Source organism: Anas acuta, chromosome 1 (assembly GCF_963932015.1).
Source record: "Anas acuta chromosome 1, bAnaAcu1.1, whole genome shotgun sequence".
Classification (NCBI taxonomy): domain Eukaryota; kingdom Metazoa; phylum Chordata; class Aves; order Anseriformes; family Anatidae; genus Anas; species Anas acuta.
Window position 1 is genome coordinate 115,765,155 of NC_088979.1, and position 25,119 is coordinate 115,790,273.

Here is a 25,119-nt window from a genome sequence, read left to right on the forward strand (position 1 = left end):
GCTTTACTGGTACAGACTTCCATCAGCACTACGTTTACTGCTCAAATCTGAGCTGTCAGAACAAAGACAGAGCAAAGAAATGATAGGGAAAAGCTGAGATTGTCAGAACTGCTATTCTTTCAAGTACATAGGGACAAAAGCAGCACCCAGAGAGGATTCTCTATTCCTCTATGAGACAGGAATCAATTGGTCAGGTAAAAACCTACAAATGGGACAATTTAGTGACTATTAATTATTTCTATTTGGGACACAGATACCAAATACAGAGGCAATACAACCACACAATGAATGACCTGAAATGCCCTAGCACCAGCTACAAAAAAAAAAAAAAAAAAAAAAAGCATCAAACAAGGAGTAAACAACCGGGGGGATGGAAAGGCAACTCCATCTCATACTTCACAAATGAACCTTCACCAGTCTCGCATATCACCGTGCTGTATCAGTTTTATCTCAATCTTGATTTCATCATCAGTATTAATCACAGACAGTAACCACAACTGTGTTTAAGTAACATGTTTATTCAAACACAAGATACAGGAGACCCTTCAAGAAATACATCACAACCAGGCCTCAGAATATTAGATTTTTCCACTTAGCTTGTCTACAAGACATACTTTGTCAAAACAGCAAAATCAGACTAATTAACTTGTTATGGAAGAGAATTGCGTGTGATGCAAGAACAAGTTAAGAGCAAAGACCATACAAAGAACATCCTGCTGGATTACAGCCCAGTGTGGATTGTTGACTAAGTGATGGGAGGCAGTTTTATCCAACAGAATACAAGCATACAGCATCATTAGAACACATTTTGCATTAAAACCCATTAATTATTAAAAATAGAAAAACATTAACTTCAAATATTTGCTTTGCTATCTACTGTACCTATAAGGTAAAACCGTGAATGGACTAACTCTGCTTAGGAGGTGAGAAACACTAAATCTCTAGAATTAACTAGAGCCCAATTCAGCAAGCTACGTAGGCATGTGCTTAAGTCCTACTGACACTAGTGGGGCTTACATGTATTTAAGTATAAGGAACATGGAGTGATTTCAACATGCATCAAGATTTAAGTACATGCAAAATATTTTCACTGTATCAGGATCATATTCCTTGAAGTATAACAAAATTATATACACTATGTAAGTCACAACATTTCTCCCTCAATCTACTGTCCTCTCAAAACAAAAGCCCTCTACTGCATACAAAAAAAGCTGATATCGTCCCCTGAGTAAGCATGGCTTTTCATGTCTTATTAACAAGTCCAAAAGCATGCACAAATCAGTGCTAGGGACAATCCATCTTAAATGCAATTTTGGTCTTCAGTCTTTAAAAATAACAGAACTCACCCGATTTGCACCAGTATTAAAACTCCATATGCAACTTGCAAGTTTGAGATCAGAGAAGATTTTTCTTCTTCAGATCATTCCCAAGCTATCAATAGATATTCAGAACTATACAGCTGTACAAAAACACCAAGGACTATGTACAATCCTGCACAACACATTGGAAGAAAGCCACAAAGGTATATAAATAAAATTTCCTCTTCAAAAATACTTGATTTCTCTTGCACTTAGTATTTAAGTGTTATTAAAAACACAAACAAAGAACTCTGCAATGCTGTCATGAATCAGCCCTCTCCAGACAAAGATTTACTACTGTAGAATTATCCTTGTCTAGAACTTAGCTGTATGGCTGTTTAAAATAAATCAGTCTTGCTGTAGCTATGAAATTCAGATATCCATGCAAAGTTTCCACATACATGGGAAGAAAACATTCCCATTTGATCGGAAGAATTTGATTGTTGATTTGTTTGTTTGTTTTTTTTTCTTTTTTTTTTTTTTAACTCGTACATAACCCACTATATGATAGTGAACAAAATACTTTTGTTTCATAGAAACAACTAACATTTGCCAACACTAGGCAAATGGTCTATTTACAGATACATTAGGACTGCCTGACTGACAGTGAGTGTAAAGTAGATAAACTCCAAGAAACATGGAGTTTAAAATGGCGACGCTCTCTGCTGAATCGCCTTCCCTTTCAGGATACGTCTTATCTAGAGGAGAGAAAAAAGACAAAAGCATTAGCATTTATCATCCTGAAGTCAGAAACTTAAAAACAAATTAAAAAATAATTTCTAGTTCTGCTTTCCTCATTTATCTGAGACTAGATTCTGAATTCAGTTACACAAGAATTGATCCAATTCTACAAGACTTGAACCAAGTAAATAAAATAGAATTACTGAGTTGCTTAGGTTATTAGCTCCTTAGCTCAATGGCTATCTTCTTTCATGTACTTCAACAGCTCCTAGGAAAGAGCTATCTTCTTCATCTGTTATTCAGGCCTCAAAATTTTTATTTTTGTTGCTGATCCTAATTCGTAACATGATCTTACGCCATACTGAGATCAACATGAAAAGGCACATTACCTCCCATATTCCTCAAGGTTACTGAGAAAAATAAACTCTCAATACTAGTTTGACATAAAAGCTTTTGAGGTGGGACAAAAGAAGCTACAAATGAAGTCTACAATTTCAGGTCTTTGCACATTCTTTCTGATCCTAACATTAAAACCAAAGACCTCTGAAGAAAATGCCGTTTGCTAAATCTTTTCCTTAAGTTACAACTCAAAACCTGAAAAATGTTGAGAAGAATATAGCTTTTGGTTTGGCAGTGGGAGGAGGGGAGAGGAGGGTTTTGAGGTTTGTTTTTTTTTGGTTCTTGTTATTTTAGTGTGTTGTGCTTTCTTTTTTGTTTACCTGTTCTCCTACAAGGCCATCGGGAACCAGGTGAACTGGCTGCTCATTTTCCAAATTTCTGGCACTTGGATCAGCTCCCTTTCGCATTAGCAGGCGAACCGCATCCAACTGACTCACCCGATACTGCAGGCTAGCAGCCACATGAAGTGCTGTGTTGCCATTGTAAGCCTGGAGAAGACAAATACCATGAAGAAATGGCAGGGGCAAGGGTTTCAGGACACTTATAGTGACCAGCTCACATACGTTCCAGATTATATATGCACTCAGGAAAATCACCATACCTTCGCATTAACGAAAGAAAGGCAGTTGGGCAGCTCCAAAAAGAGACGAATGAGTTCCAGGTTTGCTTCTTCTGCTGCCAAATGTAAAGCTGAGCGACCACTTTTGCGATCCTATCAAGAAAGGAACTTTTAGTTTCACCTATCCAGCTTGAGCATGCAGATAAACAAAACAGATAGAGTAACGAGTGTTGAACAGAAGTATTTACACTCAAAGTCAGTCTGAATATATATATATATTACACATATATATATTATCATCTAATGAACAACAGACCACACCTCATCTAGCAGTAAACTTACATAGCCAAAAAAACAAGTGTTATACCAACTAATGATCTGCCCAACACTGATCTAAACTGGACAGGTAGCAGCATGTAATTAGAATGTACAGTTTAAGAACAGGGTATCATCAGCACCCTATTACTACAGATACCTCAAAATGCTCCAAACATATTCTTACTTTTAAGACACAACCAATTGCAACTGGTGTAGCATCATTCTTAATCCAGAAATTAGACTGTGACCTCCCTTTTCCCATGGTTCATTTGCATTGATAATATCTTGTTCTTAATAAACGCAACATTTTCATTCCACTTGAGTAAATTAAAATACAAGTTGCTTAGGAAGCTTTCAAATCAGTCTACTTCCTCTGTAATAAGTGGGCTGAGATGTGGCATGGGATAAAGGGACATGATCTGCTTCCCTATTTTCTTGGGATCTGACACCTTACAGAAAGCTGTTTTACTCACTTTTGCTTCAACAGAAGCTCCCATTTGTATCAGAGTCTTAATGGTTTCTACCAGGCTCTTGTTTCTCAGCAGAAGCTCCTGAACCTCAGGAGAGTGAGGTGGTTGACAGTTTTGCAGTTCATGCAGCACAGCATTATGGGCCAGAACAGCACAGTGCAGCGCTGTCAAACCTTAATTTGAAAAATAAAATCATCATTAGCAAATGAGTGCAATAGAGAATTAGTAACTGGCTGCTTGTTTCCACATTTCCAAGTGATAAGGACTGCTCCTGCATGGCTCAGGATTTGGGTTGTCAGTCAAAGAGTTAAGTACCAACTTATGGGGAGTAATCAGCTAGCAGGTTAATTAATCTCTTCTCATATACTTTGTTAAAAAAATTAAAAAATATATATATATTTCAGAACGAGTTATTGCATGGAAAAGAGGATCAATTAAAGCAGCTCTCTGGTGCCAGAGATTCTGCGTTCTCTATCCACTAATACACTACTGGCACTCACAAATTTTAAACAATAGCCCATTATCATCTAGAGTCTCTGCGCCAAATATGTCAATCAGTCAGAGAGAAGAAGGAAAGATCCCAACAGGCAGATAACCATGCTTTTAGCTGACAAATATGCCAATCATAGCGCAATTTCGAGTGTAATTGCCAATTTCAACCTGGCAAAGCAATACCCCATTTTATTGCTTTTCACCCAGAATTAGATTCACATCAGCAGCTATAAAACACTGTAACGTCCAGTAACTTTCTAAGTCATAAACTCCAAACTACTTACCATCGTAGTTCGTTGCCTCAAGGTCCACATACTGATTGCTTCCCATGGCTCCCTTTTGGATTGCCTACAGAAGTGGAAACAGGCATATGTTTAGGTCTACCCAAACCACACACTGCTTCCTCAAGCTTGTATACAGCCTTGTTGCAAAGTTGCAATAAATAAAAGCATTAAAAAGAACCTTATTTACTGATTTGATGTAGCAGAGGATTCCACCACATTACTCCAAAACACTGGCAAGAACCTTAAAAGTCGAATTCAAGCTTACTTTAAACCACGGCTGTCGAGCCCTGAGACATATCTACAAGGCTACTGAGAGAAAGTTAAGGGGAAGCGTGGTGTTTTCGGAATTTTCTGTAACAGCTAATACCAAGTTAAGAGCTACAATAGGGCTTCTCACCTGAAGGACCTGGGCATGTCCCTTCTCAGCACAAACATGCAATGGCGTTCTACCCCAGCAGTCTGTGGTGTTGACTTGAGCCCCCAAGCTAACCAAGTCCTGCACAATGAGATGCTGATTGGCCGCCACAGCAACCTGAAAAGCACTCTGCAAACATAGAGAAGAAAATTTCAACTATTAGTCATCTGATCTCCAACAGGAAGGAGCAACTAAAACAAACACAAAGCCTAGCTAGCTACATGGTACTATTTAAGCAGTGATTATGAATACCAGGAAGCCAGGACAAATGAAGTTGAGCGTATAGTTTTCCCAGCTCAAGGTGATCCCAAGAAGTATTAATAGCTCAAGGTTAGTATTAGTATGCAGACTAAATCTCAGGGTTAATATTAAATAAGCATTTCACCACATTTTCCTCAAGGTCCAGACATGCAGAGCACTCAGGTGCACAGATCAGGTGCACAGACGTTGAGAACCTCACCTGGCCATTGTGCTCTTTAATATCCAGCATATGCAGAGCAGCCATTTTCCTTGCGAGAACGTAGGAGAGTGCTCGTCTGCCCTGGGCAACAGCGATGTGAAGGAAGCTGCAGGGAAGAGGGAAAACAGTTACACAACCATACAACCTGGGGCTCAAATCACTACAGAGACACAGAGATCGTTATGGGAAGGGTGCTATACTGCCAGCTTCAGCCTTCTGGGTGACTAAGACAGGAACACAAGCACCTTCCTCCCAAGGTAATTTCAAACATCTAAATTAGAATCTTTTTCTCTCAATTTACTAGATAAAAATCTAACAATAAGTACCTGAAATTAGATGATACAACTACCTTATCTACCAAATGTGCTGCAACTGCATGCATCACAGCCCATCAGTGAGACCATGATTACCGAAACCACTGTGCTCATGACACAAGCACTACTATCAAAACAGCTTTCATTAAAACCCAGTAGTCCACCAAAACCTGAACAGAAGTATTCCCCAACCTTCTACTTGGGAAACACTGAGATAAACAGCACTCACGTGTCTCCATCAGAGTCTTTTGCGAGAAACTGGTCTTGAGAGATGTTAGCCAATTTGTTTTCCTCCTGCTCCACTTGCCACTGAAAAAATGACTTGCCCAGCTGCGTTGTGTTTCTGGCAACATTTTGGTGTGGTAGCGAGACATTCAAAGCAGCCAAAGAGATGCTGCGCTCAAGACTACCACAGATATTATTGGGAGCCAAGCTGAAATTCTGAGCATGGGAGCTGACATCAGACTGCGGGTGGGCACTTGTCAGCGGCTGGAGGGGAGCAGAGATGTTCTCCGAGCCTTCAGAATCGTTGAGGAGGGAGGAGAAACTTTGTGAAGGGCAATACTGCAGTTCATGGCTCTCAAAGGTATTCGGCTGGTAGCTGGGAGACTGGTCACTGGCAGAAAAGGGCCTGTACTCCAGAGATGCATCCGAAGTATAGCTCTGTGACAACTCCTGGTTCTGCGATGAAGGAAACGGGTAATGCTGGGGAGGATCAAGCATATTCTGGGAGGTGTGATCCTGGAATGCTTGGTACTTCTGGGACGGGGAAAAAGTCTGTGTTCCTGGACTGTCTTGGTATTGCTCACCAGGCGAACTGTGACTGGAGACACCGTGCAACCAGCTAACCTGCACTGTATTCAGAGAAACAGGGCTCGACTCATTCTTAATGTTTATAATGTTCTGGAGCAGATCAGAACTGCTGTCATGCTTTGGTTCGTTTTTATGCGTCTCCTCCATGCTATCCATTGAAGTCGGTGTCTGGGGTGGTGTCTGTCAGAAAAAGAATCCAAACAAGTACCAGCAAGTTAGAGGCATTATTTTAGCTAGCAGTTTTTGATTACCCAAAAGAAAACAAAAAGCACTAGAAAAAAATAGTCCAAGCTTACCAGGAGGTGTGGGTGAATATTAGCTTGGCGTTTGAAAGAAGGTCCATCAGAAAGGAGCTCAGGAGCCTTTCTTTTGCCACTGTGACCCAGGATGCTCTTCAGCTCTGCTGAAAAGAAAAGGAATTCACAATCCACGTGGAGATTATTCCTACTATCTACTTTTAAAATATAATGGTAGTATATATATTATATATATATATGTCTTTTTTTCTTACCTGTGTACTGTTCGTAGTTCACCAATCCTCCTTGTGCCTTTTGAGAGAAAAAAAAAAAATCTAGATTATCCCATTATTATAATGTTATTTCAGTGGGAAAATAAAAGAAGACAAAAACAGAAGCTTGCTTCTATAAATAGAGAATATACCTTAGAATAAACCTAGTAACATGGCAATGTAACCCTAATTTAATTACTTTAATTAAGGTTAGAAAACGTAAAGAGTTTTATGGAACTGAAACGAAAACCGCCATTTTTCTTAAGGCTTTTTAAGCTATTTGTTACAATACCGCAGAACTCAAGAAAATCTGGAGACAGACAACGTCCTTAGTGAGGTGTCAGGATTTTTTCTTAATGTAAACCTGCCAAGTTTACCTCTCTCAAATGCTGTAAAGCTTCCTATGCAAAAAATTTCCTGTGGCAACACTTAACTAGGAAGCTCAAACATACTCTCAACGGATATTGGAAGATTAAAGAGGGTTTTCTTTACAAACATTTCTTACGCCTTTCTGTTCCTATCTTTCCAGATTGGGATACGCCTTTATGCTAGAGGAATGCAGCAGTACCACAAGCTGCCAAGTGATTCTCTTCTGGAAAGACTCCCTGCTCTTAAAATGCATGACTTCAGAGGAGTTAACAGGGAACTACCACTGTCTCACAACACAAACGCATCTTGGTCTGAACTCCCTTCGGAAAATAAAGCTGAATAAGAACATTTAAGTGCCTCCCTCTCCTACAGTAAACAGTCTCACTAATTTCCTCCGGCGGCTCTGTTCTTCCACCGTGTATTGAAAGGGAAAAACAATGACTTCATTCACATCAGATAAAGCCGTAAACTTACTTCTATCACATGCTTTTTTTTTCCCCCCCCTTTTCTTTTTTGCCAGCTTCAGCAATCATTCAGCCCGATTATGTCAGCCCTGGCACATGCCCTTCCTTACCTTGCAGTCCTCCGCGGCGGTGCCCGAGGACATCTGCTTGCTGCTCCTGAAGTGCAGCAGGAGCTCCTTCACCGAGTTCTTCACGCGGACCCCCTGGAAGGGGCCCCTGTGCTGCTTTCCTCCCCCCATGTGCTGCTCCACTGCTGGGACACGAAACGAAACGCCGAGATTAGTGGTTAAGAAATAAAATAGGGGAGAAATAAAGGCAGGAGGAGACACACTGATGCAAAGCGCGGCAGAGCCCTGCGCCCCGGCTGCGCCGAGCCCCGCAGCGCACTCCCCTCCGTGCCACTTCCTCCGGCTGAATCACGCCGGAACCTCCCATCGCAGCGCCAGCTGTCGAAAGGCTGGAAATCACCCCAAAACCGGCCCTGAGGTCACCGCTCCCTCCCGTCACCCTCCCAGGCCCTCTCAGACGCGGGGGTCTCCTTCAGCCCCCTCCCCACCACCACCCCCGACGGCCGCCATTTGCTCGCCCCCCGGCCGCCATTTGCTCGCCCCCCGCCCGGCCGCACCTTGCAGAGCGGGGCGGGCGCCTCCCCGCGAGGAGTCCCGGCGGCCGCCGCCGCGGCTGCTGACCGACAGGTCCGAGTCGGAGCCCGGCGAGCCCGGGGCGGAGTGAGCCGGCGAGCAGCTGCCCTCGCTGGAGTGCGGCGAGGCCCCGTAGAAGTACGCCAGGTTGATGGGGCTGCTGAGGGCGCCGGCGTCGCCGCCATCGGGCGCCGCGTCGCGGCTGCTGTCCACGATCATGGCGGTGCCGCGGGGCGGCGGGCGGCGGCGGCGGAGAAGGGCGGCGGGCAGCGGGGCGGCGGCGGCGGCGGGCGCGGGCACGGCCAGGGCTGGACGGCGGGGCGGCACGGCGAGGACTGGGGGGCGGCGGCCGCGGCGGCCGGGCTTATAGCGGCTCCTCCCCGCCGGCGGAGGAGGGCCCGGGGCCGGGAGGGGCCGCGCTTCCCGTAAGGGCGGCGGGGGGAGGCGGGACGCGGCCGCGCCCGGGGCGGGGATGGGCAGGCAGCGGGTAGACGAGGCGGCCCCGAGGGAGGGGGGCGGGCAGCAGGTAGACGAGGCGGCCCCCAGGGGGTGGGCAGCGGGTAGACGAGGCGGCCCCCGCGGCCCCGAGGGGGTGGGCAGCGGGTAGACGAGGCCTCCCCTCCGACCCCAACCCCATTCTCTGGCACAGCTCGGGGGATTCAGCCCTGGGCCGCCGCCGAGCGTGGAGCAGGCATCGGGCAGGCTCGGAAAATGTTTGTTTTTCAGGTTGCAGCAGGCTGCTGTGAGGCAGCCGGAGCCCGGCAGAGAGGAGTGGGCAAGGCACACGGTGCCGAAACTAAAGGCGGGTGAAACTGTGCGCCTGTGACAAATGTCAACAGCACCGGTGACTTCTGACCCGCATTCACCAGGGAGACTTCCCCCCATCTTCCAAAAAACACGTTTCTCCTTTCTCATCTACCACCAAGGTCATCGTCTTCTAAAAAACAAGCGTGTGTGTTTGTCCGCACGACATTGTGATTAGGATGTTGTTAGCACAGTGGCTGCCCCCAAAAATATGCAGTAAAACAACACTGTATTTCTAAAGCATATTATGTAGATTGGAGGTCTATAATTTAGATTATTATACATGTTTTAATTGTGCTAAAAAACATGGGACAGGTGCAACGTGAAATTATATTAATCAGCCATGAGGAGGCAGGAGGGAATTATTTTGTATTATTCAAACATTTCTTCCCTTGTCAGGTGAAGACAGGGTTTCACTTGGAGTTATCTACAGCTTCCTACTCCAGAAAGCTGTGTGTGCTTTTAAGCCATAGAACAAATTTATGCAGTCACAGTAAAACTTGCAAATGTGACGTATGAAGGCAAGTCAAACACTGCATTGTGCCTGAAATAGCATAGTCTAATAAAGGTAAAAATTCCTTTGTTACCTAATCAGCAGCTATCTCCTAACTGAGTGTTCTCACTGGTTTCAGTGAACCTCTTTATGCAAGCAAGGATCTGTGAAATCAGGCAGTATGTTTTAAACATGCGAGAAGATTGTTCTCCGTTGTTCTCCAAACCTTAGATCTCAATTACGATACCTTAGCCTTAGGTAGATACTTTAAGCATTTCCTTGTTAAAAAGCACTTGCTGATCAGAGATCCCTTAACCCTCGAATGCGCTTTATGCACTCGGTGACTGATAGGAGGATCTGTAACACAGCTTTCTGCAGGCAGATCCGACTGGATCTTGTCTTCTTACAACCAAACAACAACACGAATCCGAGAAGTATGTAATTGAAAGAATTAGATTTAGTGCTGGAGCTGTCTGTAATTCCCTTAAAAATGCCAAGGGTAAAAATGAATGTCAAACCAAAAGTGTATTCCACGCATTTTAATTCTACTAGGTCATGGAAGGCCCTCAGAACACATACAGGCAGGGATGAGCAACATCTTTATCGTTGCTATTCTGTAATCGTTTTGGAACTGATTAATTGAAGATTAGCCTCTACATATAAATGGAAAATATTCTGTAAAACAATTTAATGAGGTTTTTACCTTAATGCAAAGAGGGTGTGGAATTTCTTTTTCTGTTCCGAAGTTTCAACTCTACTGAAGTCTGAGTTGTTGACTTGCTTTCATTTTACTAAGCAAAATCCACTTCAGGCAACACTCTGATACCTTAACTCATGGTTGTTTCATCAGCAAAATCTTATTTATCAGGTCTTTTGACATAAATCTACTCCCAGTCAAAGCAGATTAGGACAAGTCTAATTCCACCAAACTCTGTAACAAAAGGCTCTTTCAAAAATACACACGCCCATGTTGCACAAGATGAGCTGGCTCCCAGCAACCTCATAACTCTCAAAGTATTCCGTGCAAGTTACTGGCAAATTATTGCTACATTTACAAATTGTAATTATTAATGCTGCAGACCTCGAACGTTTCTTTTGGCCCAAACACCACGTAACATCCACAGTGACCAAAAGCCCGGCAGACGTTTTCAGCCTAAGAAAATTCCTTCCGGGCAGGGTAGCGACCAGAAGTGCTCGTCACCTCTTCTCCTGCCGGGAGAGCTGGCAGAGCCTGTACAGACAGCCACAAGCCAGGGAGGAGGGATGTCGGCTGGGATGGAGCTGCAAGGGCGCAGCAAAGCAGGCAGTTTCATCCTCTTTTGGCTGAGGGTAATGCAGCATAACCCAGCGAGCTCCAGAGCTGATGTCTGAGAGGCCTGCACAGAGGAGGATGCCTCAGCTTGCCAAGCACTGGCCTCGCAGGTCTTTATTGCGCCATTACATATACTGCGATGTATCAATAATGCCAACTAGTGGCCAATATGAGCAACATTTGTCCTGAAACCTGTCTTAAGTACACCTGCAAATAGTGACATATGTTTATATCCATATCTCAGACCACTCAGACACAAAATGTATTTGTTTTCAGACCAAAGCCTCAGCTTGTTAGCTCACTGCAGAATAAAGCCTGAACAGGTATTGTTGAATTAAATCTAATCAGTCTTGGTTAGGTTATACCAGTTTAATTAAATCTAATCTGTCTTGGTTAGGTTATACCCGTACACTTGATAACTGAAACAACTTTTATCACTGCTTTTGGGTGTATGACTTGTGCACACCCAGGAGCTACTTCGGAAGGATCTGAAAATTCAGATTAAAACAACAAAAAAAACACTACTGTCTCAAAATTTGCAGTCATTTGTCTGGGGCCTCTCCCTTCATTGCAAAAGTCGTAACGGTTGAAAGACACCCTGGAGTTTTGCTACCAACTAAACATCTAGATTAATCAGTTAGGTCTTCATTTTGCTATCCTGTTGAGAGCCAGCACTGAGCAGATATGCAACAGAGATGCTGTACTGGGCTTTTCCATCCATTAGGCCTGAAATAACTGTATCCTTGGTACAAGGAAACAGCTCAGCTGCTGCCTTAGGTTGAAGTAAAATCAAAAAGCCTCTTCAGTGCTTGGGGGATTTTCTGTTAAAACACACTTTCATTATTTTCAACACCCTTTTTTGTTATAACCATGAGATACTCTCTCATTTCTGGGTCCTCATGCTGAGAACAGCATTTTAATAACGATAACATAAATTCAGACTGAGGGAGAAATTTTTCTGTCCAGCTTTCAACCATCTCTGGTTTATGCTTTCTGACACAAGCTTTACTGCCTGAGCCAGAAGGGGAAGGGGACTTCCAGACCATATTGCGAAGTGGCAGGAAAAAAGATGGAAAGAAAACTCCCACAGAACTGCCTTAACGTCACACAGAGAAACAGCCGTGATGAGCCCTGCAAAGCCTCGCGGCACAGGTAACAGAGGAGGTACTGCGCACTCTCTGCTCTGAAAAATCTAGGCTGCAAAATTTAGACAGAGGTTTGAGCATGCTTGCAAATACTTCCTCTCAACACCCTGCATCATCTGCTATAGCTTCAAATGTAAGTGATGGCCAATCTAATGAAACTAGCCCCTACTTCTGTGTGGTCAAACAATGTGGCCCCACAGTTTACTCTCATATCCCAGTCTCAGGATTGGTAACAGTGCACTTACATGAGCTCAGTTCTGGGATCTCTTACAAAGCAAAGACACCAGCTCCTGTGGTTGAAACCTGGGCATGGTTTGCTCCGGGACTGCTCCCTAGAGTTAGTGTGGGCAAGGCTGTGCCCGTTGCCTTCCTCTATTTTATATTACTTTCCAAAAAGGTGTCCTTCCTCATCTTCCCCCTCAGAAAAATCCCCTCGGAGCTGTAGCTCCAGGTCACACATGCAACAACATCTTGTTTTAAAAGCAGCACAGCATTGGCCATGACACATTATTTCTGGCAGTCAGAGTCAAAAAAAAAAAAAAAGGAAAACATGTCCTGAGGAGGACTCTGAAAGAGACCACAGCAAAGGGTTACACTTTATATATTTGGCCAGCCTGCTGTAGGGAAAGGGCTAGCCTGTACAGCATCGGTATGCCTGCACTGCTTGGTCCTGGGGCACGTACTGGGCTGAATGCAGCAACCGATGTGGTCTTCAAATAAATAAACCCATAAGTAAATTAATGAAGCCCCAGAAGCAGAGCTTTGCCTTTACTGTGTGTAAGTTGCCTCCGTGACTCCCAACAGAGCAAGGAGCACCAGGAGCGTGACAGCTCTCAGAGCAGACCCCAGTTTGGTGGGTGTGGGAGTGGGCTAAACTCTCTTCAGTCTGTCCTAAGTGGCAGCACAGAACAAGGGCGAGCCTTTAGGTAAAGTGGCAGAGCACAAACTACTAGTAACAAAGATTTGGTTTTGCAACACACTTCTGGAATTGTATGACCTTTGTGGTATTTCTTAAACTGAAAATAAAAATGGTAGTTTACAATCCAGTTGCTTAATGCAAGTGAATATTTACTGTATGGATGTCAAATGTTGCTTCTTCTCAAATTGGTATAATTAGCCTCCTGCTACAGACTTTGAGTCAAGGTGTGTGAGCACAGCTGCCACACCTCTGTGTGCTAGAAGCATTTCCATTTTCCAGTCCAACACATCGAACTTGCTTTTAGAACAGCATCAAGAAAACTGGAGATAAAAGCTTTGTAACTATTTCAATCCTAGAGACTGTTCTATAGTATCAATAAGTGTGTTTGCTTTAACATCTTAAGAGACTACCTGTCAGCAAATTGGAAGTGGTCCATGACACATTTTTGCTCTGAAAGCTAGTACAGAGGAGCCTGTGTCTGTAACCTGTTCGCTATACTTGTATTGCTACATTTTTCCTCAATGTTGGTCTCCAAGACTACTGTTCTAGGATTAGCCTGAACTTCAAAAGGGAACATGTATAATTCTTCATATTAAAGGAAAATTCAGACTATTTATTTACCATGTATCTTTTGGGGCTTGCTGCTTTGATCCAAAGAATGCCCTCACTTCGGCTTTTTTCTCCCAGGTTGTTTGATATTCAAAAAAAACCTTGGTTGTTCTTAAATAGATTCTTCCACACTGTGTATATAAAGCAGCTGAAATCAGTACGGAGGAAAAGAAATGCCAAACACAGCGAGTACTACAAAGCTGCACAAGTTGATCTGATTTCTCTACCAGTAAACAGTCTCCCTTTACACCTTGTATTTGTGGACATTCCTCTCAACATACTCACTGCCCTGGTTAGTCATGTTTTCTCATAAGCTGCTCTATCTCATTAGCTCATTACCACCTTGCAGTAGGAACTCATTGCTAAGAAATACACGCACTGCTGATGTCACAGCGTATAAATATGGAGCAGGATGCTTTTTCCCCATAGCAAAGGACAACGTCACATGTCAGCTGGAAAGGATACTGGTGTGTACATAGATGAGGTAAATAAGTGCACGTTCTTGCCTCAAAATATTTTACTTCTTACAGTATTCTAGTTAGAAAGGGAGTTAGTGCTGTTTCTCGGTGCTGTTGAGGAGCCTTATCACAGGTCTAAAGATGCAAGCATGAGCTTCTCTTATGTCTCACACTGAAGGTCTTTTCCCTTCTAACTCAGGTGACCAACCTGGGCCAAAATCTGTCATTATAACCCCACAGTAATGTTTATTGTCTGCTCTCAGAGACAGGAGCTTGTGCTATAGCCACGACAGTGAGTTTGTCTCCAGCAGACTTCAGTTTCAGTCTTTGTACCTTCCACAAACAAAGACCACTTCAATCCCCAGTAAAACAAAATCACGTTCTCACAGGGAATGCAGAGATGTCTCACAGAATGCAGCATCGCCATCCAACTCTTTAGTACAGGAAAAACTGCTTTATCTCAGTGAGACTTGAACCCAGAAAGACAACATTTTTCAAACCACGGTTTACCCAGGACCATTTCTAGTCTCTCAGTTTTTAGATAGTAATGGGTAAGCTATCCAAGGCTAAGGTTACCATACAACTAGGCTTCCCAAACACGTTTTTCTGCTCAAAAAAATGTCGTCCAGGCAGATTTTGAAACTTTGTCCACTTCTTGGATGCAGCAACCAGTCACACCTACAGCACAGTAGGTCCAACTGGGCTGACACCTGGCCAAACATCCCAGGCATACCGACAGCATGCATGCAGGTCAGCCGTGCTGTAGTTGTGCTGCAAGGTCAACACCTGCAGGGAGCCTCAGCATTGATTTGCACAGCCCTACACAGCTTACACACACGAGCATCTACTCAGCCCCAGAGAGCGTATGGGTGTGCAGGAAATCCCAGGCAGAAACAGGGCAACACTGAGTAAAAGACAAGTGTTAACAATGCAAAGCTTATTGGAGCACGTGCCCTTGCTGTTCGTGTCTTGTGTCACAACCTTGTTTCACTACGGTTTTCATTCTACAGATTTTAAATGCCCTTTGTTCAGACTTCCAGTTACTAGAGAAATCCCGACTTTCAAATCACATGGCTATCTGACCTCAGGAAAGTCCTGAAACTCAGCTGTGGAATCGTCCTCCATTAGTCAGACAAAAATTCAATAAACAGGAAATATTTTCACTTCAGAAAGCACCTAAACCAAGGCAGATAAGTCAAATTTGACTATGGTAAGGAAAATTGCTAGGTTTATTCCAAGCGGCAGTATAAAAACTCCTGGTGCTTGGGATGAATTGCAGATTCTAGGGCAGGTTTTATCCTCAGATACACGTGTGCAATCATCTTCAACCAGGACATCACCACTGTCTATAGGTCAGAATTTGCTACTGCATGTGTCTCAGCAACATAAGTCCTACACTTGCATAAACAACATAAATATGAAAAATAAATATCATGAAAAGGATACTAATGCCATGCCCTTCTTGCTTCTACGTGCTTGACAGCCAGTTGCTACGCATTTAGAAAGAAATCCATGTCAATGGATAGTAAAGACAAAAAACAGTAATATTTAAATGGTGCAGCACTTAGCATAAAATATCAAGAAATTTGAAAATGAACCCTTTGATTCAGTGGGGCATCATGTAAAATTGTCTTCCCACACCTTGGCTCCCTCCTTCAGTTCTCAGCTGGGAAGACACACCGACCAAAGCCAGACACATCCTGTCCTACAGGACACTGCTTTTCACAGAAGCTAAGCTGTGGATTTTTAAATTTCCTTTTAATTTCCTGCCAATTTCTTACAAAGAAAGCAGAACTAAAGGCAGCTCTAGTTTCTGCCTTACTACCCGTTTTGTCTCAGGAGCATGTGACTGGGAAGGCAAAAATCAGGCCCAGTTTTTTTGGCAGCATCATCAGACCTGAATTTTGCTGCTCCCTATATCCCGGGCTAGCAGCGAGGCCCGGCCCAGAGCAGACAGGAGGGCTGGGGCCACCCGTGCCCCCCTGCTGCTCCAGGAGGCCAGGGACAGGAGGGATGTGCCAGGAGAGCAGTATGCAGGGCCAGGCTGCTCCAGGGCCCAAAGCAGCCCAGAGCTTCGCCAGTGGACAGCCCCAGGCACCCCAGGGCATTTCCCACGCACACACGCACCCTCCTCCTTTCGACTTCCATTAAACGCAAAGCAAAACACGTGGCTTTCCGTAAAGAAAGTCAATAAAAGGCAGCCAAAAAGAAATCGATTGCCCCAGGATCAAAGCTGATACCAGAGTGTAACTTGGAGCAGGAACACGGCCCTATTCCCCATGTCCCTAGGTGACGTTTGCCCCCAGACTGGCTGACGGAGTGTCCAGGGTACGGCCCTTTCCCTGCTCCCTGTGTGCCTCCAGGCAAGCCACAACGTCCCAGCTGAAAATACCCACATGCCATACGCCAGCCTCATGTGATGCTGTGGTACAGCCATACCCCAAATTACGGTAGTCTGAAACGCAGACCACGTCCTGTTCTGTGCCAGAAGCGTAGCGCCGAGCTGCCTCCCGTCCCAGCAGGTGCAGGCCCAGGTAACGGATGGGGACGCTGCGATAATCGGCCCCACGTGGTAAGCCAGAGAAACCCTCACGGGGTGAAAAGGAGTTCACGGTTTGGTTTATTGAACCACTTAGCGTAACAAATTCTGAAGTGAAGTTTGGGTTCGTTAAACTTCTTTTCATTCCCACAGTTTTGCTAAATTACAAGGAGGCAGGCATAGATCCCTATTTTTAATACACGTTTTGCTGTGCTGTCACCCTCTGAATGCACCACAACAATTTTACTCCTGTCCCGTTGAGTCTGGGCAGGGTGGTGTGCTGGTGATGCTATGCTATCCCCAAATTACCATTTAGCAGCCAGAAAAGAAACTGTAATCCAGATATGCAGAACATCTGCTTCCACTGAATGTTTCTTCTATTTAATGCCCTCAGAGCTTCGCTTCCCATCCACCCTAACTCTCCAGAGCTTTAAACCATCCCATGAAAAAGAGTTTATTTCAGAGAGAATCGCCCAAAACATCCCAGTTGGTTAGAGATAAAACCTGTAGCTAGTCCCACTTGCATTTCATCCCTAGCTCCACTCTGGGCTTTCAGCAATCTCACCACTCCGTGTGGTTTCTCCCCTCACGCTTATTGCCTGTTACCTTCCCAAAAACCAGCCATTCTTCCGCACCCAACCCCAAAGCACACATCAGCAGACAGAGCACAAGCCGCTTGCAAAGCTATTAAGAGTGAAAACAATAAAAAGAAACCCATATAGTTCCAATAATTACATTTTTTAAAGAATAAGGCAAGTAGAGTAATAGTGTACCTTCATGTCTGACGAGCGAAGTTAGAGTTAGCTCTATAGAAAACAAGGCAGCTCCTTGCACCCCACTGGCAACTGATCGTCCCTTATGGCCCCATCTGTGTGAATGACTGAAAAGTTCCTCTGAGGTTTAACGGTATGAAACAGAGAAGCAGCAGCAGGGAAACTTTTTTTTTTCCCTCCCCCTTCACAAATGTCCTGCTTACTCTGGCTTTCTGGTCATGAAACCATAAAAAAAAAAAAAAAAAAAAAGACACCCCAAGTTGTCCCAAGTTTATTGCACCTCCAGGCTGGGTGCCCACGGGGCTGGTTTTTATGGCAGCGGCTCAGGCACCATTTATCTTTTGGCCGCAGCTGACTGGGGAGGGCCGGGGGGAATGTTATGACATGTGAGGGGAAGCGGGAGGGTGGAGGAGGGCGATGTGAGAGTGGCTCCCTGGACTTTTTGTGCAGGGTGGAATTTCCCAGGCAGGGTGAGCCCTGTCAGGGACATTCCCCTGCCAAAGAGGCTGGCAGGAAACCCCAGGCTGGCGTAATGCTGCCAAATAGGGGCTAGAAAAATGCTGATGCGAGCTTTACGGCAAGCACAGTGAAAGAGGTCTTGACAACAACGGGGTGAACAGAAATTCACAGCGTGCAGCCCTGCGGGATTTCTTTCCTGGTACAGTTGGGTTCTCTTCCCTGACCAGCTTCTGTTTGCAGTACTGCGGGTACATCCGCAAGAAGAGTTTTTATAACTCTTTCCTGTCACGGCACTACAGGGTGATCTGGACAAGGGAGTGCCTGTGCAGCAGTCACACAGAAAGCGTGTCCTGTGGGTTTAGGACAAACAAACAAAAAACAGCTTCAGCTTTCATTAGTCAGAGCTCAGAAAAACACCTCGCTTTGGACACTGCCTGGATTTCAGTGGGATTTTGCCTTTGGAAAAGCTGGGATGAGTTTCACAGAAGCTAGCATCACCTACACTGTGCAAACTACACAATTAGAAGCCTGATTAAAAACAACAACAAAAAAGTATTTCACTTAGTCATAGATGCATCAGATGTAAAACAGTCATTTGATTCAGTAGATACACCAACCTTCAGAACGGGAGAAGTTCCAGGATTTTTCTAAAAGGACGGGGGCTCCACATGACTCACCCTCGCCTTTTGACTCCTTTCACCAGTGGCACATGCCAGGATGTCTCATGGTTATTAAACAGGGCAAGCAAGGGGAGGACATCCAGATCTGAGGGCAAACATTCCCTGGCTTCAATGCTTTTCATGAACCTTTCCCAAGCAGTTAGCACACACCATTACCAACAAGGTAAAAACACTTAACCACTTATCCCTCTGCCCTGTGCATCCCCAGTGCCTGCTGTACTGGAATGTCAGTGTTCAAAAAAAAAAATAAGAATAAAAACCACCATCAGACACTACCCCCACCTTCCTCCTGCCTCACCAAGCTGAAAGACGTACAACTCCTTCCCAAAGGTGATCATTCTGAAACCTTCCGCCTGCAGGCAGGAAATGCTGCGTGGGCTCCACCTTCCTGTTCTCAGATGCATTATATCACTGGAACATGTTCAACAGATAATACTTTTCTTTGAAATAAGGCGATTTTGTTCCAGCCAGGGCTGGCATTTGGCTGACTGGTAGCTGAAGGGCCATGGTGCCCTCAGTCTCATGTAACGCGTGGTAGGGCAGTGCCCCAGGCCAACCCTTGCCCAGCTCTCTCCTGGAGCTGCAGTTGGAGACCTGACTGGCCTCGCAGAGCCTTCACAGGGTACCGAGACACCTCTTTGCAAAGAGAGGGCACGGATGGACCTACATCACCAATGGCAGCAGCACATGGAGCATCACCCTGCTCATCCACCTTCTCCAACCCTTTCTCCCCAGGCGTGGCAGCCTGCTGAACCAGGGCAGCTCGGGAGCTCTGTCTCCTGAAGCCACGGAAGACACTCATCATCAGCTGCAAACGCAGAGGTCAGCGTTAGGAGGATTGCCTTTCACCTGGACAAACAGGCGGTCCTTGCTGCAAAGAAAAGGAAAATTCAAATGGGACAAGAAACAGAAACTGGGGCGCAGAAGGGCAGAGTGACAAAGCCATGGACAAACAGCTGATGTGTACCACAGCAGGAAGAGTCATGATTTCAGTCAGAAATCAAAATATCTACTTGTAGCAGTACTTGTTGGACAAAAGAATCAGGATGGAAGAACAGCAGGATGTTAGCAATAAATTTGTTGGCTCAGAATGTACATTTCAAAGAGTGGATATGAAATTTTTGGAAAACACACATATGTTGGATGTATTTTACAATAATGAAAATAATTGTAATGTTTGCTTGTTATTGGAGTTCTTGATTTGTTTATTAGATTTTTAAGACAGTATCTTTCCTTATAAAAATAATCTTTTATTTCTAACTTTACTCATTGCTGCGAAGGGAAAAAGAAGAGAGCAGAAACAAATAATAATACAAGCACAGAGGGCAAAAACTATCGATAAAGATGAAACAGAAAGGGAAGAAAAAACTTAGAAGGAAGAAACAGCTAAGACAGAAATACCTGCCTTACCAGTGGCAAGTGACAATTCCCTGAGAGAATCTGATTCAGGCAGAGAAAAAGGGCAGACAGGACTGGAAAGCGTGACTCACCTGTCCCAGGGAAAAACAGAGGGCAGGAAGGAGTGGAAAGAACTGAGTGCAGGATGGTGAGGAAAAAAAGAAAAAAAAAAAAAGTTTCAGCGTGTCCTGGTTCTTCTGCCTTTTACTTCAGGTACTTTTGTGATGCCTCCCACGTGTTGAGCTCCAAATAAGTAAGTCCCACCTTGAAGCTCTTTTGGGAGATCCTTCAGAGCAAGCTGCCCTGCTGTGGCAGAGCAGTAGTGCTTGTCACATACCTAGTCCCCACCGTTGCAAAAAAAAAAAAAAAAAGTGATGGACATTTAGACAAAGTGAAAAGGAAGAGCCCTTTATCAAGCTGGACCTAAATAAATAAATAAACAAACAAAACACAAAACCCAGTCTCATGCAGATGTGCAGAAGGCCCAAGCATGAGGGCAGCTCATAGATACTTGTCTATTTTCAGGGCCAGCCAGGGAAAGGAGAGAACAGCAAGTGGAGAGGCCAGACAAAATCTTTAATGGATGGCTGAAGCGAGGAATGCAGACAGCCATAGCATGGACCTGCTGTCAGATCACACAGTCTGACACGTTTTTCCCCATTGCAGGAAAAAGAGATTTGAGATGGGCTCTTCTATTCCATTACAGTTTACTCCTCCATATGCTTTTGTGATACAGGTGGGGAAAAAATAAAGATTTAACAGAACATTTAGCGTGGAAAAAAAAATCATCCTCAGAAGGACAGTCTACCAGAAAGTTATCAACATCTATATTATCAACTGAACTTCATTCTAAACTGAGCTCCAAATAAAAGAGGTTCATCCAGTGGTGTTTGTGCCATTCGTTTTCAAGACACAGCTACTCTGGAATTAGAAAAAAACAAATGAGCATCAGCTTTAAGACTACTACATTGTGGCTCATATTTTTCATCTGAGAGTCATCCCCGGCTCTTTTTCAGGGCCTCAAAACCCTCTTCTGGCTCCATGCATTAATGATTCACTAATCTGTTAAGTCCATACCAGCTGACAGAGCTGGGACATGGGGCAGTGCATGGTATACTTTCACTTGGGTTTAGTATGTGCTCAATCCGCATGTGAGGCTCATACAAAACAACTCAAACATTTAATTCTCTATCAGCCTCCCTCTGCTCCACACCATGCAGAGAAGTTCCTGTGCAATTCTCCATGACAGAACCAGAAAGCACACCAGCTTATTTCATCCCTCAAAAAGTATGTAATATGCCCACCAGAGGCTAGTAAAACCAACAGTGAAGGAGGATGCAGTAACTTGGACAGCATTTTCATCACTGCTAAGTTCTGAGGGGCACTGCCAGGGCTAGGTTACTTAACAGGAGAGCTCAGATCTGGGTGACTAGCACTGTTGTTAACGTTTCAGGTGAGACTCAGGTCCAGATTCAGGGAGATAACGAAACATTTCCCTCATTTCAAACACATTGGTCTTGTGTTGTAAATAGGAAAGTGATTGTGTTGGAAATTATCCAAAATCTTGCTAACTCAGGATGCAGTGTTAAACCACAGGATGAACACAAGACCCATTTCAACTGGATCAAAAACCCTAAGGTCTCAGCTCTTTGCCATTCCCGGTGAGCCTCCTACTGATCTGCCTGGCACTGCAGGGCTCCAGGCTCACTCTCGGCCATGCAGGTTCCAGTCCCTTCAGTGCCAGGCACTTGTGTCATGTGAGGCAAGTTATTCACCTTCTCTGAGTCACAGAGCAGCACATGACACATGATGAAAGCCTGTCTGCAGACTGCTCCTTACTCTGGTTATAAATGTTTTGGTTCTATTTTAGAAAGTTCCCCACCTCTGTTATCTGCCATGTCTACGTACACGTGAAAACCTAGTATACGTGGCTGTGTAAACAAGCTGCAGGCAGAAAGGCTTGCAGCGATGCCTACACCTAACAAACGAGCGCTACGGGAGGTAGAGTAGAGAAAAAGCAGCCTGGGTGAGAAGAATTGTTCCATTTTGTTGCATGTGGAGAAATAAATATATATGTATATATAAATATATATTTCAGAGTGTTATATCCAAGCAGTGACTCCATCCCACACAATCAGCATTGCCTTTGAAAACATTCACATTAGGGAAGTTAGGGATTTGGTCATCTCCCTAGTGTCAAAGGACAAGACCTTTACATGATATCCTTCTTTTCCTTCCTTCCTATCCTCTTTGCTTCCCCTCTTTCCTATCCCTCGCTCCCACTGGATCTCTAAGCATGTCCATTGCTTGATCTCACCCCACACTGAAAAACATCTTAGGCTTTACAGCCCCTCTGCTCCTTTTTTGGCTAAGAGAGCAGGTGGGATACAATGGCAGTACGCTTTGCTTTCAGTTTCCAGAGCAAAACACAGGGGAAGCTACTTTGCCACTGCCCTGTCACTCACTTAGTGGCTGTCAGGTGGCATTGCCAGCAGCAGGCTGGGGCTTGAACTTGCTTCTGTTTAGAGGAACAACCTCACATAAGAGCAGCACCCTAAATCACACCACAGGACACGGCATCATACCCTGCTTCCTTCAGTGGTCAGCGTCAAACAAGAAGGGGAACAGAAAAACAGTGCAAACGCTTTGCAATCCTGCCTCAGCATACTCTCTTACAGCGTCCGTGAACCTGCAGGTGAGGGATTTTTCCAAGTCAAGCAGGGCATTACTGGCTGTGCACACAGGAAATCAGTGCACAGGGCAATGCACCCTGCTGACTTGTTTCACATTTGTCGATCTTGGCTGCAATGTAACCCCAAGGCAACTCGACAGCAGTGCCCCCATCACCTCCATCCTGGCCCTGAAGCCACCCCAGCAGCTCTCAGGTCTGTGCTGTGCAGCAGCTCCTTCCCTCTCCCGTGACCCTGCAAGCACACCTTTTGTCCTGGCATGGAGCAGGCATGCAGCCAGGCACTGCAGGACTTCTTCCATTGGAGTAAAAACTGTTTCCAAGCTAGAGAAGCCATGAGCACACTGCATCTCCTCTGCTTTTCACATTGCTTTTTTAAAATGAAATGGCTTCAGCATTTTCCATTGGCCATCTGGCCTTTAAATGCCCTCCAAGAAAGAAAACTCTGTTACGTACAAAGCTCTCATACGTGTCAGGACCGCTGTGCTGACAGGAGGGAAACACCAAGTTTCAGCAGTAGGTCTCATGCCAGGCTTGTGCCACTTGCGCAGATCAATCCCCGCCAAATATACATCATCAGAAAAAAAAAAAAAAAAAAAAGAAAAAAAAAACATTTCAAGTGATTTTAATCTATAAACCACTGTATAAAACTTCTAACCAACACGCAACACAAAATGTAATAGGTAAAACTAAGGGAAATATGACACATTTCTAGAGCAGCTATAAAAACAAAAAGGAAAGTTATGTGGGGTTTGGGCAAAAAGATAAACTGATGCTAAATCAGATAAAACAATTTTAGTGCACAAACTTGCCCTCTTTACTATGAACTTTTTATTCTTTGATCTTTTTGGCTATTTGAATTGCTTTTCTGATCACATCAGGAAATAAAATGCATTGCAGCCTTCTCTGCATTGTAAGCACTTCAATAATATACATATAATGGAACAAAAAACTTTGAAAACAAGTTATTTTTCTAATATACAGAAGCCCCGCACTGCTGCCAAGAGATAAGAAGAGCCTTCCAAACAGTCTAAATATGAGTGTAAACTAAGCAGGAAGAAGTGACCTGAACAAGAGCTTTATAAATTAAATACGTATTTTGTGACAGGCATTTTTTTTGCTTTTACTTGAGTGGAAAGATGTTTAAACCCACACTTCTGCAACAAAAAACAATGTGAAAAAAAAAACACGATACTCTTACTTTTCCCAGAAGACAACTTCAACCCTTTGTTTTTGTAACATATGCATGGAAGCATCATCTGTAGTACATAAAAAGCCATACAGACCCTCTAGTAATGAAAGTTCCTGTTTTTGAAATGCCTACCTTTAACAAGTAAGAATAATGAAGAACACTAATTTGAATCTTAAATAAGATGTGCAATAATGTTGTGTAGCAGAAGAAACTAGAAGCAATTGAAATTGAAAAAAGCAATAGCAGCTACTGCTTTTTATCCTCTTTTATCAAGAACTTGAACAACATTTTGACTAAACTTCTGGAATCATGAAATCTGCCTAACATGAGATATGAAAAACAAGATTCTCAAACTACCAATACCAGAAAATCACTGGGTATCAGTCTACTCTGTAAAATACAGAATGTATATTTTATAAATTTGTCGGAAGCCTTCTGATAAACTTCATTAAAATACAAGGCCTTTTCCACCAGTATTTGAGTTGCATGTGGAATAATTAAATAAATAACCAAAAAACCCTCCATTTTGAAAGGTTAATAATCAAATGGCTCAGGATGGGAATGAAAATATCAAAAATTAATAGTTTGTTCCCTTCAACTGAAGAGAATGAAAAGGGCTTTGAAAGTCTCATGAATTTTTTTTTTCCACGTAAATTAAAACACTTAACTGACAACAGAGAAATTCCATTCCAGTCCTATATCCTATTAAGTAACTTGAAAAAAATAACCAACCTCTTAAGTCCTCATTAAAATCCATTTAGGAGTTTAAAGGTTTCAAAGAAATGATTTAAAAATATTGTATTGCTTCTGATTATGTTTCTACACACAGTACATATACAACTGGTGCAATGGGTAAAAGGAGTATAGAAATGAAAACAAGCTTCCAGCTCAACTGAATGACAGAAGCAGTGTGTCCCCAGTCTTCGTCTTTTAACATCACTCACTCCTCAGTTTCTCCCTTTTTTCTCCCTTTGTCCCAGAGCCCAAAGAATTAACTGGCAACTTCCCTCAAGTTCATGACCTATAAGTTAATCTGTTATTAAAAAAAAATAATAATTTTATCTAATTAATCTAAAAGGTAGAGGTTCTATCAGACTGTGATTA

At 43.8% G+C, this 25,119-nt stretch overlaps 1 protein-coding gene and 1 long non-coding RNA gene across 6 annotated transcripts; one reads left to right on the plus strand and one right to left on the minus strand.

The window, feature by feature from the left end:
* Positions 1-498: 498 nt before the first annotated feature.
* Positions 499-17,738, minus strand: NFKBIZ (NFKB inhibitor zeta). 5 transcript variants are annotated; one of them, XM_068694866.1, is made up of 12 exons: positions 17,598-17,738; positions 8,015-8,157; positions 7,075-7,111; positions 6,860-6,966; positions 5,980-6,743; positions 5,437-5,542; positions 4,959-5,105; positions 4,562-4,625; positions 3,789-3,958; positions 3,040-3,150; positions 2,759-2,926; positions 499-2,056 (listed from the first exon to the last, which is right to left on the minus strand). In XM_068694866.1, exons 2-12 carry the CDS (start codon positions 8,141-8,143, stop codon positions 2,003-2,005), a joined length of 1,857 nt encoding a protein of 618 aa, XP_068550967.1. In that variant the 5' UTR covers positions 8,144-8,157; positions 17,598-17,738; the 3' UTR covers positions 499-2,002. The 5 variants fall into 5 exon arrangements, with proteins under 5 accessions (XP_068550967.1, XP_068550974.1, XP_068550959.1 ...); XM_068694873.1 differs by having other exon boundaries at positions 8,015-8,154; positions 17,598-17,617; XM_068694858.1 differs by lacking the exon at positions 17,598-17,738 and adding an exon at positions 8,530-8,896 and having other exon boundaries at positions 8,015-8,154.
* LOC137862656 (uncharacterized) lies at positions 8,545-10,376 on the plus strand. Its single transcript, XR_011100465.1, has 2 exons — positions 8,545-8,683; positions 9,272-10,376. It is a non-coding gene; the product is annotated as an uncharacterized lncRNA (long non-coding RNA).
* Positions 17,739-25,119: the final 7,381 nt, after the last annotated feature.